Genomic DNA, 17462 nt, shown 5'->3' with positions numbered 1-17462 from the left:
TTTTGTTTCTGTTTTCATGGCATTTAATACTTAACCAAAAACTGTTCTTTCTCAATACTCTATCACTCTTGAAGGAGTTTCAATGGCACTCAGACAAGAGGTTTCATCTATTCTCCCAGAATTGAATCAGACTAGGAAATTGGCAGCTCTGATTTCTAAAAAATTGACAAGCTGCAAATGCAACAATGACAGGAACTTCCAGCAGCATCAGAGAACTAGTCACAACTAAATTTTTCAGTAATGTCTGATTTGTAGCCTGTATAGTCCTCACTATGTTCTTCCTGCAACAGTACCTATTGGAGGTCAGAGATTTGCTCTTGCAACGGTCTGGGATACCTTCCCCAAGCCTTGAACAATTGTTCATTAGACACACTGTCTATATCTCTCTCTATATATATGATCATGTTGAGGACTAAAAAAAAAGTTTTTAATTTCAGAGATCTTATTTTTCAGTTTACAAGCACTTCCAGATATGTTATATAATTTGAAACTTGTGACAATGTTACTATGAGAACATACATTCTACAGTTGAGGGAAGACATTTGGAGAAATTCAATGACAAGATTAAGATTGTCAAGGCGTTTGAACAGTGGAGCTGGAAGGTCTACTGAGGCCTTCTGATTCTTGACTAATACTCTCTCCACCTCCCATGATTAGGATTAGTTGACTCATTGGCATTCACCAAGGGCTCTCAAAATGGGCAAGAACAGCAGCAATAGCACCCTGGAACTTAGAAACGTGAGTCATAGGCCCCACACCAAACCTCCTGAATCAGAAACACTAGGGTGAGACACAGTAACCCGTATTTTAACAAGCACTCCAAGGGACTCTGTTGCCCACTGAAGTTGAGACCACTGGCATATGGTAAACATAGTAGGTTCAAGAACACTATGATTGACATACAATTTTATTACGAATGTCCTACGGACCATCTAATATATTCCTACTTATGATACCATGAACCCATCCCAGAAATAAGCCCTATATCAAGCCTCCAAAACAACTCCAACTCATGAGAGCACAATGTTTAAAGCTTATCCATACAATGCAAAGTGGCCACCGCTTGCAGCTTCTCTTCCTTATATTTCTACCATTTGAAGATAAAGGAAATACTTTTTGTCTCTTCAAATCAAGATTATCCAACTATTCAATGGTGTTAGAGTAAAATATCTTTAATAATATCAGAGTCCATTTGCAAGGGCTTTCAGTTTTTCATCCAGTTCATGGGCAGCCAGGCAGACTGACTACTTCCCCCTACCCCTCTCCCACTTCAGGCTGCTAAAGACCAACTCTTTCACGGGCTTTCTTCTACTGCAGTTTAAAGTGCACATGTCTTGGATTTCACGTAGAAAAGGGAAGGCAGGCTACGGTCCCGCTGCCGCATGCTCCACAGCACTCTGTATTTCTCCTCTGCAGTGCTCATCACACTTCTAATTACTTGTTCAATGTCACTGTCTAATTACTTGTTCTCCACGTGTTCTCTATTAAGACTTTAGAGGCCCCAAGCTCTGACAAGATAATGGTGTGTCTTCTCCAACACAGATGGATTTTAAAATTTAAAAAAAAAAGTCAAAAGTTTAAAATAAGTTTAAGAAATCCAATAAGGTTTGGATTGTACCCATCATGACTGCTTCTATCTTTCACTCCAAATATCGTATACTAAACTTTATTTTTATGTTTTAAATAAATGTTATTGTGTATTATTAAGAAATACAACATTATGTTATGGGATACATATAGACAGTAAAAAGGTTACTATAGTGAAACAAATTAACACATCCATCATCTCACAGTTATGCATTTTTTTAAAATTTTGTGACAAAGAGCAGCTAAAATCTCATTTAGCATGAATCTCATATGCATTACAATTTTATTTACTATAGTTCTTATATTTTACATCAGATCTCTAGACTTGGTCATCTTGCATATCTGCTACTTTGTATCCTCTTACCTACATCTCCCCATCTCCTCTTCTCACTCCCCTGACCCTGCCCTGGTAACCAATTTCTTTTTAGATACCACGTATAAGTGAGATCCCATAATATTTTTCTTTCTGTTTCTGGATTATTTCACTTAATGTTATGTTCTCCAAGCTTATCCATGTTGTAGCAAATGGCAAGATTTCGTTTTTATTAAGGGCTGAATAATATTCCATTTTATATACGTACCGTACTGTAGTTTTTTTTCCATTCCTTCATTGATGGACACTTTGATTGTTTCTGTATCTTGGCTATGGAGAATGATGCTGCAATTAATATGGGGATGAAGATATTTTTACAAAGTGGTGATTTCCTTGCCTTTGAGTATATTCCCAAAAAAAAAATTGTGGCTCATATTGTAGTTCTAGTGTTAATTTCTTCAGAAACCTCCCTGCTGTTCTCCATAATGGCTGCAGAAATCTACATTCCTACCAACAGTGTACAGGAGTTCCCTTTTTTGCTACGCTCTTGCCAACATTTGTTATCTTTTGACTTTTTGATAATTGCCATACTAAAGAGTATGAGGTGCTATCTCATAATGGTTTGGACTTGCATTTCCCTGACAATTAATGATGTTGAGCACCTTTTCTTATATGTTGGTCATTTGTACGTCTTCTTTGGAGAAATGTCTATTCAGATCTTTTGCCCATTTTATAATCAGTTTATTTCTTTTCTACTATTAAGTAGTATGAGTTCTTTATATGTGGTTTGAAAATAATTTTTTCCAATCCATAGGCTAATGTTTTATTTTGTTGATTGTTTCTTTTGTGGTGCAGAAGCTTTCTAGTTTGATGTAGTCGCATTTATTACAGCTTTTAGTGCGATGTCCAAAACATCATGGCCAAGGCAATGTCCAGGAACTTCTAGGAGTTTTATAGTTTCTGGTTTTATATTTACATCTTTTATCCATTTTGAGTTAATTTATGGTATGGTATAAAGGTCAAATTTCATTCTTTATATGCAGAAATCCGGTTTTCTCTGGACCATTTATCCTTTCCTTATTGTGTCCTTTTGGTGCCTTTGTCAAAAATTAGCTGACACATATGTTTATTTCTGGGTTCTCCATTCTGTTCCACTGGCCTATGTGTCTGTTTTTATGCCACTACTATACTGTTTTGATTACTATTCCTTTGCAATATAATTTTAAATTGGACAGTGTGATGACTCCAACTTTTTTTTTCTTTCTTAGCATTATTTTGGCTGTTTGTGGTCTTTTATGCTGCCATACAAATTTAGGATTGTGTTTTATATTTCTGTGAAGAATGCTATTGGGATTTTGATAGGGATTGCATTGAATCTGTATCTGTATATTGCTTTGGATAGTATGAAGATTTTAACAATATTAATTCTTCTGGTCCATGAGCAAGGACTATCTTTCCATTTATATGTATTTTCTTCAATTTCTTTCATCAGTGTTTTACAGTTTCCAGTGTACAGATATTTCACCTCCTTGGTTAAATTTACTCCTAGTTATTTTTTATGCTATCATAATTGGGACAGTTCTCTTGATTTCTTTTCCAAATAGGCATTTGTGAATAAAAATGCTACTGATTTTTGTATGTTGATTTTGTATCCTGTAACTTTGCAGAATTCATTTATTAGTTGCAACAGTTTTTTGTGGAATATTCAGGGTTTTTTTTAATCTATAGAATCATGTCATCTACAAACAGAGGTAATTTTACGTGTTCCTTTCTGATTTGGATGCCTTTTATTTCTTTTTCTTGTCTGATTGATTTTTAACACAGTTGATCCTTGAACAACACAGGTTTAAAATGCACGGGTCCACTCAAATGTGGATTTTCTTCTGCCTCTGCTACCCCTGAGAGAGCAAGACCAACCCCTCTTCTTCCTCCTCCTCCTCCTCAGCTTACTCAATGTGAAGATGATGAGGATGAAGACCTTTATGATTATCCACTTCCACTTAAAAAATAGTAAATATATTTTCTTATAATTTGCTTAACAATATTTTCTGTTCTCTAGCTTACTTTATTATAAAAATACAGTATATAATACATATAACATATAAAAGATTTGTGAATTAACTATTTATGTTATCTATAAGGCTTCCGGTCAACAGCAGGCTGTTAGTAGTAGAGTTTTGGGGTAGAAAAAAGTTATATGCAGATTTTCAATTGAGCAGGATCAGCACCCCAACCCTGCCCTTGTTCAAGAGTCAACTGTACTCCCAGTACTATGTTGAATAGAAATAGTGGGAGTGGGCATCCTTGCCTCGTACCAGATCCTAGCGGGAAAACTTTCAGTTTTTCCCCATTGATTATAATGTTTGCTGTGGATTTTTCATACATGGCCTTTATTATGTTGAGAAACTTACCTTCTATACCTAAACTGCTGTGAATTTTTATAAAGAAAGGAGGTTGGACTTTGTTAAGTGCTTTTTCCCATATTAATTGAGATAATCATGTGTTTCCTTAATCTTCAATTCTGTTAATGTGATGCATCACATTGATTTATTTGCATATATTATTAAACCAGCCTTGCATGCCAGGAATGAATCCCACTTGGTCATTATGTATAATTTTTTGATGTGCTGTTACATTTGGTTTGCTAATATTTTATTGAGGATTTTTATACCAATGTTCACCAGAGAAATTGGCCTGTAGTTTTCTTGCCACGTCTTCTTCTGTCTTAGGTATCACGGTGATGCTAGTCTTATCAAATGTGTTTGGAAGGCTTCTCTCTAGCTCTGTTTTACAGCAGCGTTTAAAAAGCATTGGTATTAATTCTTCCTTAACTATTTGGTAGAATTTGGCTGATCAGCCATCTGGTCCTGGGACTTGAGGCATAGGTTCACTCTAAGACACAAGCAGACGCAGTTCTCCCACTAAGGTGGGGTCTGTTGCTCTAAGCACATGCCAGCTGCTTGGGCCCAGGGGGCTGGGATGTAGCTACGGTTCTGCCCCTGGGGGCAGGGCACAACACTGACATGGCTCCTGGGAAAAAGGGGTGCATCAGAGTCTTGGGCCATTGGGAGCAGGACACAGCTGAAATTCTAGTCCTAAAACCAACAGGGCACAGCAGAAGCTCAGCCTGCAGGGGACGAAGTACCCTGCAGTGGTGACTCCAGACCTTGGGATAATGGAACAAGGCAATAGCTCAGGTTCTGTGAGGCCAGGTGCAACAGCAGCAAGGATCCGGGAATAGCATGATGCCACTGCGGCTTAAGCCCCGGGGGCAGGGAGAGGCAGATGTCTCAGCAGCTCAGGCTGCAGGGGGCTCATCTAGTTCTAGGTAGGCAGGGTACTGTGGCTGTTGGGCCTGGAGGGTAGGAGGGCACATCTGGCCAAGGCTCTGATTCCCTGGAACTTCAGGCACCACATCCACTCAGCCCCAGAAAGTGCTGCTCCATGGGTCAGTGGAGCCTCAGGGTCCCTGGGCATGGAGTGTCACATCAGCTGTAGTGCTGGGAGGTGCAACTGCTTTGATGTGCCAGGAATTCAGAGCCCCTGGGGGACAGGGAGCTGCCTCAGCTGTGATGCAGGGGCGTACAACTGCCCCAGTGTGTAGGAGACCTGAAGTCCCCAGGTGCAAGGTGCTAGTTTGGCTGTGGCGCCAGGGGCACAGCTGCTCAAATAGTTTGACGTTCTGGATCCCCAGGGTCATGGCACCACTTTAGCTCAGATCTAAAGGAAAGGTGTCCCAGTGGCTGGGATGGGGCTGGTGGTAGTAGCTTGGCCCTGTGGGGTGGAGTGTAGCAGCAGCTCTGCTCAGAAGTGGCAAGCTACAGGGTGGGTGTGGTATAGCAGCAGCTGAATGAGCCTCAGGGTTAGAGGGATGCAATGATTACTAGCCCCTTAGCAGGACATACTCTAACAGTGGCTCCAGCTCCAAGATGTCTTCAGTAGCAAAGGCTGCCCGTATCCACGGTGGAGATAGCGGGTGCTGGGGTCCTCTGGGGTCCTCTCACTTACCTTTGTTCATAGGGAGACGTACCTCCTGGTTCCTAGCTGATCTTGACTGGGGACGTAGTGAGAGTAGAGGTGAGGGTTTCCTCTTCTTTATGTAGTCATCCTGGGTTCCTGTGCTCTACATGACTCTTGCTGCTTCTTTGCAGTTCTTCAGTGCTCTCCTTTAATTATTTTGGTTGAAAAGTGGCTGTTTATTCATTGTTTGGGGGTTTTTTGGCAGGGTTAGTGCTAGGAGCTTTTAGTCAACCATCTTGCTGATGTCCTTAAACGTAATTTTTTTTTTTTTTTGAGACAGAGTCTCACTCTGTTGCCCAGGCTAGAGTGAGTGCCGTGGCGTCAGCCTAGCTCACAGCAACCTCAAACTCCTGGGCTCAAGTGATCCTCCTGCCTCAGCCTCCCGAGTAGCTGGGACGACAGGCATGCGCCACCATGCCCGGCTAATTTTTTCTATATAGATTTTTAGCTGTCCAAATCATTTCTTTCTATTTTTTTAGTAGAGATGGGGTCTCGCTCTTCCTCAGGCTGCTCTCGAACTCCTGAGCTCAAACAATCCTCCCACCTCGGCCTCCCAGAGTGCTGGGATTACAGGCGTGAGCCACCGTGCCTGGCTCGTGATTTTTAATAGCAGGAGGAGGGTGGCTCCTCCTTTGCTGGTACCCTAAGCATGGATTCGTCTTCCTGTTGGGTAATCAATCCAGCACTGTCTCCACAGGAACTGTAGTTTCATGAGGACCAAAGCTCTGCCTGGCGTGGTCACAGTGCAGTCCCAAGTGACAGCACAATGCCTGAGCCCAGGTGGGTTCTTCATAAATGTCTGATGTAAGAGTAAGAAAGAGTGAGTGAGTGGATGGAGAGAGAGGAAGAAAATGAGGAAAAGAAGATAAAATAATAGGGAGGAAAGGAGGAGAGAAGGAAAAGAGGGCAGACAGGAAGGGCAGATGAAAATAAAACCAGTTGGTTACAAACTCAGTGTTGCGATACGCTAGGAGAGAGCTGTACTGGTTCTAAACTCCCTGGTCCATTGCTAGAGCTTAAAGAATCATCTGTTTCATTACTGATTAATTCTGGAATAAATATTGTCATCATCCTTTTATAGAATTATGAACTGTGTCTTTATTTACTTACATGGCACAATTTTCGAATACATGACAGCTCATTGCTCATGTTGTCTTTGTCATGGAATTAGGGAAATGTAGCATAAGCTTTTAAACTTGCAGCTGCTGTCCCATGAATGAGGAGGGCCCTTCTTGTGGGTAGGGCTGTGATATGTGACATTAGCTATTCAACAGTTACAGTCCTTGGGACTTCTGAATTCTGTCACCCTAGAAAATGAACATCATTTATGCTGACAGCTTTTTTTCCCTATTCACCCCTTTCTAATGAGTCTATTCTAAACCAAGGTACACATTTAAATAAATCTCACACACCATATCAAAACAGCAGTATTAACAAGACTTGTGGCCACAAAATCCCATGCAAATTACAGAGTACTTACACATTCACTATATTTAGTTACAATGGAGCTTTTAGATGACATTAATATTATGAAATGTCAATACATGACAATGATGCAGACCTTATTTTCTACTTCTTTGATAAGAAACAATAGTATGCTTTGGCACAGCATTCAAATTCATCAAATAAGCAGCCAAGAACAGATTTATTGCACAGGCTAAAATGAAGAAAAGAGGGCCCATGTGCTTTGAAAAAAGAAAAAACCTCTTGTATCTTTAGGTCCCCAGATCCTAATGTGACAAGGATATTATTATCCACCAGAGTCATAAAGCCTTTTATAGAGATATTTTCCCCCTTAGCCCTGTTATTTTAATTTGTGCACAGATTTTAACACAGGCAATTTCCCCCTGCAAGGGCTTTTCACTAATAGAATTATACCGTCTTAGCTCTAAATGGCCTTTGGTTCTTAGTCCACTGGGCTCAAAAGATTATTTTCTTGTGGTGGAGAGCTCTCTACACCTCCCAGGAGCCCACCATTATCTGCACTGAGCACCCCGATCCTCCATATCCTTCAAGAGGCTACACAGCTGGGCCCAGCATGAAAATGACAAGCATTAGAAAGCTCCAAGAGTTTATTTTCCTCTGGCTGGGCATCTTGTCTTCTGGATTCCTGTCAATGCCATCACAATGCATGCTTTTCAATAAGAAGTGATCCTAACAGGATTAAATGTAATTTAGAGTCAATAAAGAGAAGTTTGCCATCGGGCAGAATTATAATAGACAGTATGATCAGAAGGTAGAAAATCTGGAAGGTTTTCAGGGATGCATTCTACTGTAAAAAAACGAAACACACAGACAGAAAAAAATATTTATTCTCAGCCAAACCTTTCACTAGTTTCATCTTGCACGCAAATCCATTCACAGTTTATTAAAGTAATAAAAACCATATATTGTAGTTACAGAGAGGCAGAGAGAGGGAGAGAGAGAGAAATACATATACAGGAGAATGGAAAACACAGTGTGTTTTCTCTGCCAGTCTTCTTCATTGCTATCCAAGTGCTAAATAAAATGTTTTTGGTTCTGCTTGAAATGGAGCCTGAACCTACAAAATGCACAAGGAGCTCATTACAGAGTCATTCTTGATGCAGGACCACTCTTAAATCATCACTCAGCAGGCAGTAGCTTTGGGAGGTGGTCTCTCTTCTAGAAGGCAATCTTCCATCCCCCGGGCAGGGTGGATCTGAAAAAGTAACAGAAGAATTGAGGAACTCTAGTCCAGGGCAGATTAAGCCTACACTGCAAGAAGAATGAACTGCTTTCTTGGAGCTACCAGTGGATGCCCTGGACCAAAATCAATTTCTTTAGTGCAGACGGAAGTAATAAGGGAGTAAGGGGAGCATGTAGCAAGAATTGCTTGTCCAAAATTATCTCCTGAATTTTAGAATCTTTACACTAAAGTTAATAGAAAATAATAATAGCTACTTTGATGACTATTATAGTTCCCACTTAGTGGACAATGTTCTAAGTTTCTAACATGCAGCATCTCATTTAATTCTCACTGCAGTCCTATAAAGTAAGTAGTTTTATTTTAATTTTCACCTTATAGGTGGGGAAAATAAAAACCAAAGATATGAGTAAGTTGCTTGAGGTCACATGTTCTGTAAAATGTGGAGCTGTAATCAAACCCTGGGTTACATATGCCATCGCATGCTTAACCAACACATCTGTTCAACTAGTGACTGCAAATGTAAAACTTTAATCATGGGAATAATTTTGGTTTGGTCAAAGTCATTGCTAGAAAGAGTAACAAGCTTATCAGAAGACAGGATTCAAAAACAAAATGGCCTAGGTGAGTGTAGAAGCAAAGAAAATAATATTTGGCATGGACAATTGTAGAGTTAGGAAAAAAAGAAACTATACCTCTACCACTCTGTGAAATGACTTGCTGTGAGTTATGGAAAACAGGCTAAAGTTTTAGAGACACAGAGCATCTTATGCTGAAAGGTTGCGGTGTGGGTGAGTTGTGTCAGAGTATCCCACTGACAATAACCAGGAGTCAGAAGCCCTGGTGCCGGGGCTGATTCTGCCACAACCACGTGGGGAAAGAACATGAAGCAGCATGTGAGTGTTTGCAAATAGACCATATGAGTGTCAATACTGGCTCCACCACTTACCTGCTCTACAGTTTATACAAGTTACTCCTCTCCTCTCTGCCTCAATTTACTCATCTGTAAAATAGGAAAAATAATTGTAGAATTTACCTTACAGGGTTTTTGTGAGGATTCAATGAGTCAACTCACATCTTAAATTTCCATTGCAAGTAAGAATTTGACTACGTAAGTAGTCTTACTAAGTCTTACTAAGTAAGAATTGAATACGTATTTATAAATTATTTAGATATGCCTGATATCATGCTAGGTTCTAGAAATATAAAGATGAATACAACCTCAAGTTGTTCACCATTTGAAAGGGCAAAATAAAGCAGAAGACATTAAAAACATTATATGTGTATCATCTTACACCTGTTAGAACAGCTATTATCAAAAAGACAAAAAGTAACAAGCTCTGGTGAAGACGTGGAGAAAAGGGAACCCTTCCACACTGCTAGTGGGAATGTATATGAGCATGATTATTATGGCAAATGGTATGGAGGTGAGTCAAAAATTGTAACTAGAACTACCATACAATCCAGCAATCCCAATACTGGCCATATACCCAAAGGATATGAAATCAGTGAGCCAAAGAGACATCCGCACTCCCCTGCTCCTTGAAGCATTATTCACAGTAGCCAAGATATGGAATCAACCTAAGTGTCTATCACCAGATGAATGGATAAAGAAAATGTGGTATGGACACACAGTGAAATATAATTCAGCCTTAAAAAAATGAAATTCTGTCTTTTGGGACAACATGGATGAGCCTGGAAGACATTATGTTAAATGAAATAAGCCAGGCACAGAAAGACAAATATCACATGATTTCACTTACATGTAGAATCTAAACAAGTTGGACTTATAAAGTAGAAGAGTAAAATAGTGGTTACTAAGGGCTAGGGGCTGGGGGTGGGAAGGGGTTGGGAACATGTTGGTCAAAACAAAACAAAAAAAGTTATGTGTGACAGAGATATAAATTATTGATTATAGACTACAGGAAACAATTTTTAAGTATTTTGAAACTGTAATAAGTACGTAAAAAATATTTGCTCTCATTATGTGCACTTGGATGGAGCAATGTGTATACTGGCCAATTTCTACCATTGTACCATTGTTCCTTTACAGGCCATTCTATCTTCATTCTCCCAACATCCAATGAATTACCTTGGTTGCTGAAGATTTCTTTAAAGGTATTTTTCTAATAATAAAAGAAAATAGAAGCTAATGTGGAAAACGTGGAACAAATTATAAAGAAGAAAAAAATTAGCTATAACACTATAACTCAGAGAGTTATCTCTTTCCTATCTTTTATATTTGTGTGTGTATATATATAAATATATATAAATATAAATATTATATAAATATATATATAAATATATATTATATATATAATGTATTGTATGGCTATATTATTAACTCTTCCATGTATTTTTTTTATCTTTTTATCTTAGAATAATTTTAGATTTACAGAAGAGGTGTAATAGAGTACACAGAGTTTCATATATTCTGCACTTAGCTTCCTCTAATAGTAACATGTTTATCAAAACTAAGTAGTTAACACCGATGAAGTACTATTAATCAAACTACAAGCTTTATTTGGTTTCCCCAGTTTCTCCACTAATATTCTTTCTTCCGTTCCATAATCTGATCCAGAAGACCATGTTGCACTTAAGTTGCCATGTACTTTTAGTACATTAATTATAATTATAAATTAACTTACCATATACACACTTCCCACCCCAAATAAGACCCTTCACACACAAACTATATTCTGCTATATTCTTATCTTTCTATTTGGTTCCTAATACCCCACTTCCTTGGCTATATCTCAAAATGTTACTTTTACATCATCACCGTTTTGCTCAGAAACCTTCAGCCTTGCTCTGAGAGGAAACCAGAACTTTGAAGAACATCAGAGACTCTCCACATTCTAGTTCCAGCCTGCTCACTCGCTTCTGTAAGGTGAACTGGCCTGGGCACTGCCCCTCACTGCCTACAGGCTTTCTGCTTTCTACTTCGATATTTTTTTCTACACTATTTTAATCATATTATCACTTATATTAATATTATTTTTATATTGTATTATTTTTCCTTGACCATAAAGCCATTCCCCATCCACGCCTTCTGGCACAGAACTCTCCCTCCTCTGCGTTGTATACAGTCCTGTCGCCCTTAACAGCAGGAATACATTCCGAGAAATGCATCCTTAGGCGATTTCGTCACTGTGTGAACATCACAGAGTGCACTTACACAAACCTAGATGGTGTAGCCTACTACACCTCTAGGCTGTATGGTACAGCCTATTGCTCCTAGGCTACAAACCTGTACAGCATGTCACCGTACTGAATACTATAAGCAATTGTAGCACAGTGGCAAATATTTGTATATCTAAATGTATCTAAATATAGACCAGGTACAGTAAAAATATGGTATAAAACATAAAAAATGGCACACCTGTATAGGACACTTACCATGAATGGAGCTTGCAGGACTGAAGTTGCTATGGGTGAGTCAGTGACCGAGTGGCAGCTGAACGTGAAGGTCCAGGACATTACTGCACACTACTGTAGACTTTATAAACACTGTACACTTCAGCTAGACCAAATTTATTTAAAAAATTCTTGCTTTAAGAAAGCTTATCTTACTGTCATATTTTTATTTTATAAACTTCTGAATTTTCTTAAACTCTTTTACTCTTGTAATAACACTTAGTTTAAAACACAAACACATTTTACAGCTGTACAGATTTTTTTCTTTATGTCCTTATTCTATAAGTTTTTCTTTGTTTTTAATTTTTTTATTTTTTAACCATTTTTGTTAAAAAAACTACTACAGTACAGAAGCACAGACACTAGCCTAGACCTACCCAGGATCAGGATCATCAATATCGCTGTCTTCCACCTCCACATCTTGTCCCACTGGAAGGTCTTCAGGGAATAACACACGTGGAGCTGTCATCTGTGATAGCAATGCCTCCTTCTGGAATCCCTCCTGAAGGACCTGCTTGCGGCTGTCTCACAAGTAAGTCTTTTTATATAAGTGGAAAAAGCACACTCTAAAGTAATGGTAAAAAGTATAGTATAAGTACATGAACCAGTAAAATAACCATTTTATCATTATCAAGTACATTATGCACTGCACATCACTGTATGTGCTAGACTTCTAAATTACTGGTAGCACAGTAGGTCTAGTTACACCTGCATCATCACAAACACGTAGGTAATGTGTTGTGCTACCATGTTATGAAGGCTATGATGTTACTAGGCAATCAGTAATTTTAGCTCTATTATAATCTTGTGGGACCACCATAAATTGGAGAGTTAAAAATAATGGCTCAGGCCAACTGTGCCTTTACCATGCTTCAGAAACTTCTCTTAACCTGTTATATCTATCAGCTTATTTAATTAACTCTCCCAACAGCCTGTGAGGAAGGCTATCCCATTTTACAGATGGGGAAACTGAGGCACGGAGAACTTCACTAAGTTACTTAATGTCACTTGGCTGGGAAACATCAGAGCCAGGATTTAAATCCAAGTGAAAGTGGCTCCAGAGCCCACACTCTCAATAATGATGACACTGTGCTTGCCTGATACTGGATACCAGCAGCCACTCAGGTGCGATCACCTAAGCCAGTCCTCAGTCAGGTGACACATTCAGACACTGGCAAAGCCTGGGACAACAGGCCCTGTCTGTTCTCTTCCCCATGATCCTAACCTGGCACTGCGACCCCCCTCCCCATCTCACCTACTGCCTCGGTGAACAAGGTTTACTTTCCCTTCGCATCATCATAACCCATATTTTTAAAGGCCACCATAAAGTGTATGTCAATTTTTTGAAAAAATGTCATTCTTTAAGGCTTATCGTGCATTGTGTTCTGTACTATATTCCTCCAGGACAACCAGAGCCTAAAATATTGTGATCAGTGATGAATATGTGCTCTCTAGGTGAGCTGTATTGCTGGTAATTAAACAGTATTATTTCCATCAGCTTTGATTGTACTCTGCTCTCTCTCTCAGTAATAAAGTTCAGTATTCTATTTGCATTCTGCCTAGCATTGAGTAATAGAATTGGTGTTTAAGAATTATCATATAAATCTACTTTTTGGTCAGTCAGTGTTGGGGATTTTTTTAATATATTACAAATGTATTCATTATTCCCTAGTTCATAAAAATAATTAAAAGCTACAGGCCAAACACAAATTCCCAGAACATTAAAACCTAACTAGCACTCTGCTGCCAAATACCAAGGTTGCCAGCTTCTTAGTTTACGGGTTTCTTAATGAGAATTTGTACCTTCTCATCCAATAAAGGGCTTAGGTGGACAATTCCTCCTGGAATTCCTAGCATAACTTCTAGTATGACTTCTGGTTATAAAGCTAAAGCCCTACATATTCAAAAAAGAAACAGGGCTACTGTTATTTTATGTATGTTTTTAGCAATTCAGAAATGACTTGCCCTAAAATAAAAACTATCAAAAAATAAAAAAATAAAATAAAACAATTCTTTTAAAAATGATTCCCAGGGTATAAATAGCATGTGTTCGTACTCTCCTTACAAAAGAAAAAAAAAAAAAGAAAGGACGTAATAGAGAAAGAAATACAAGTAGATCCAATCCATCATTGTGATATCCCAGTTTCCCTTTAGATAACATAGACATAAAACATGCGCTTTACAAGCCTCAGATGACCTTCAAGACATCTAAGTACAGTATCTATGGAGTTTTAAGTATAATTGACAACTCTTATTTTTCCATTTTAAGAATTCAAGTTCTGTTTCCTTGACATTCAAAAGCCAATCAATCTTGTTCTCAAATGCTAATACAAGCAATTAAAAATAACATTAATTGAAATACAGCAAGAGCTGTTAGGTTTTTGGTTGGTGAGGTTTTTTTTTTTTTTTTCCTTCACCTTAACCTCATGGCAATGCTAATTTACAGGCCTAATTAGGGAAGCACCCTTTGTATGATCCATCTCTGGGACAAAGAGCTGGCCTTTAAAACCCAGCAAAAAAAACTGCAAAAGTCCACAGCGCTGTGAGGAAGCACGGGTGCTTCCTGAGCTAGAATGTTTATTTCACCTGGTAGACCAAACGTGACAGATAGTTTTATTTACCACGTGAATATTAATTTTCTGGTTTTGGTAACGAAAATACAGTGCTCATTTGTATTGTTGTAAAACTTATAAATATGCCCTGTAGGATAAGTAATATTCAAAGCAACATCCTAATTAAAAGGAAAACTCAGTTGTCTTGCAAGATAATATAAGAAGGCACATAAATTGTAAATAAGATACATGGTAAAAATGAAAAAAGACAGGCTGGATAGGAGAGGAATGAAATAAGATTTGGAAATGTGCTTCTTAAATGAACACAAATTGTGAGATAATGTCTCATTGAACAATAAAAATAACAAACCAGTGGCAAAGATGTAATAGAATTTCCTCTGTATACCATTTTAATCTTAATATAATTTTCCCCAGTGTAGCCACGTTTATTGAACTACTACAACCATTTCTTTCTCACTCCGTCCAAAGTTACTGAGAGTGTGTTCCTTGCTGTAAATTATTCTCTGATTATGAATGTGAAAACGATCCAGAAATTGACCACAGTTTATAAAAGAAAAAATGACATAGCATCTGCTCAGGGCCAAAAGCCTTACAAGAATGCCAAAAGTATGTGCAGTTTCCTCAGAGAAGCAGAGTGAGAATACAGAAAACCTCTTTCCCTGCTTCCTCCTGCATAAGGCAATTCCACACCTTTATTTCTTTTTTCCTCTCCGAAAAATGCTGAGAAGACTTCCATGGCACCTCGACCTGTGATATGCTACAGTGTGAGATTAAGGCTAATGCCAAGGAACTGCCAGATCCAGTTAATAAATACTAATATGACTTGAAAAGATGCACATCAGTATGGACTCAGTTTCCCAGTCTGCAAAATGCAGATAATAACACTTACCTCTTAGCTTCAAGGCTGATACATAAATGACTGTTTAGGAAATCCTACGAAATATGGATGTGAGCAAACTCCACATGTGTTAAAGATTTGCTGGAGGGGAGACACGGAGTTCAGAGGGAGCCTTGAATCTGTTCCTGACCTCAACTGAGGAAGCTCAGTAACATTTCCAATTCCAGTCAACCCCACAACATATCTCAGACATTTCAACTACTAATGTAATGAAGGTACACCCCACCTTTGCTTACACTTAAGTTGTCATTCAATTCATGTATTTTTTTTTCATGACATTCTTAAGGATTTAAAATTTAAAGAGCTACCCAAAGGTAGAGACCATGTGTTGCTTATAACTGGCTTTTAATTTGGTGTCACTCTGCAGGAAGAACCTGTCTTTTTTTTTCCTGAGTATCAACACATAAATGCTTTTTATGCCATACAAATCTAATTTATTCAATTATTTTATTATTTTTCAAAAGTTCATTATGTAAGAGAAAGACATACTTGTTCAAGCATACATAAAATATAAGCCAAATATATTAACAAATACATTATATCAAATAGGTTACCATTTATCTATTTTATTGAAAAATGCTTAAGTATATAACGTCACTAACTTTTAACTTTGATTTTTTTATGCTAGATTAGGTAGTAGAAAAATTATGGATCACACAACAGTGGATCTACTGAGCAAAAGTAGCTTATGTAACCCAAATAAGTACATTAACTAACAATTATTCTTATAACAAGTGATTTGTTACATTTGCAAATCGTGAGCATATTATCTTTATAAATAATTTTGCATTGTTTTTGTCAAGGAAAATTTCTAAGGATTTAAATTTGCTTCTAAGTCTGATTTTTTAATACAAAAATAAATTTTAGTGGTTTTTCTCTTCTACTTTTTTTAAAAGTTCATTGATCCAAATACAAATAAAGACCATTATTAAATACATCACCAGGCATTACATATTCAGACTTCATAATCAATCACAGATCCATTGGTACAAGCTGTTAATTACAGAAGCAACTGCGTTTTCCTGAGAGATCATCACCGAAGCAGATTTTTTTCCTCCCAAAAGCAGAGGCCTCTTCTCCAGATAGTATTTCTTTGCCATCTTTTCTATGGATGCCCTTCTAGGCCGTTATTTTTGATGATCTTGGCATACTCCTTGGCTGACGTATAAGGGACTCGGGGTCTTGCTGGGTTTTCAAAATCAACGTGGAAGAGACCAAACCGGCTGCTGTATCCTTGGTTCCACTCAAAGTTATCCAGAAGAGACCATGCACAATACACTTGAAGATTGACTTTATCAAGTTGGATAGCTGAAATTTTAAAAACGGAAAAATTACCATTTCTCCAAAGGTTTTATGAGAACACAGACAAAATCACTGATGAGCAGTCTGGGTTTCTTTCTTCTGCTCTGCAGGGGAGCACAGTGGGAACAGACCAGGAAATATGATAAGTATGTAAGGAAATGCATATGTTAATTAGCTTGATTTAGCCATGCCACATGTGTGCATATATCAAAGCATCATGTTACACATCAAAAATACAATTTTTATTTATTTGCCCAATTTTTAAAAATTTCCTTTCCCAGTTTTCTGCTTCAACCAAGCAGGAACTTCATTCAGTAAGTTAAGTTACATATTATTCTAATTATTTGGTCGTTCATTCATTTACTCAATACACATTTTTTCAATACCTATCACTCTTTAGGCACAAAGACACACACACACACACACACACACACACACACACACACGAGTTCCTCTCTGGTACCTGGAAGTGTATTCAGTAAAGACACTGTCCAGCTTCTAAGCACAGCCTCTAGATATTCCAGAAAGTCCATTAGTAAGTTGGAAGAGATGACAATAGCATGCCTGAGGAAGCCCCAGAGCTTACCTGTGTCACCATGACCAAACTGAGACATGTCTTATAATTCTGGAGACAGAACCTCCAAAATGAAAAGGGTCAGCACACAGCTCCAATCATGCCTATGTCCT

The 17462-nt window shown here is 38.1% G+C and overlaps 1 protein-coding gene and 1 long non-coding RNA gene across 2 annotated transcripts in view; both read right to left on the bottom strand.

Moving 5' to 3' along the window:
* Positions 1 to 8558: 8558 nt before the first annotated feature.
* Positions 8559 to 12526, bottom strand: LOC123636510. The gene is made up of 3 exons (XR_006734565.1): positions 12380 to 12526; positions 9535 to 9588; positions 8559 to 8600 (listed from the first exon to the last, which is right to left on the bottom strand). It is a non-coding gene; the product is annotated as an uncharacterized LOC123636510 (long non-coding RNA).
* Positions 12527 to 16201: 3675 nt separating this feature from the next.
* LOC123636509 (cytosolic beta-glucosidase) overlaps positions 16202 to 17462 on the bottom strand; it is a 113366-nt gene continuing 112105 nt past the window's right edge. The window contains exon 5 of the mRNA XM_045548929.1: positions 16202 to 16781. Within this exon, the coding sequence (XP_045404885.1) occupies positions 16579 to 16781 (203 nt within the window). The 3' untranslated portion in view covers positions 16202 to 16578. The remainder of the gene's footprint in view (positions 16782 to 17462) is intronic.

This window comes from Lemur catta, chromosome 4 (assembly GCF_020740605.2).
Source record: "Lemur catta isolate mLemCat1 chromosome 4, mLemCat1.pri, whole genome shotgun sequence".
NCBI lineage: Eukaryota > Metazoa > Chordata > Mammalia > Primates > Lemuridae > Lemur > Lemur catta.
Note: the sequence above shows the minus strand (reverse complement) of the source record. Positions and strands in the feature narration are given on the sequence as shown.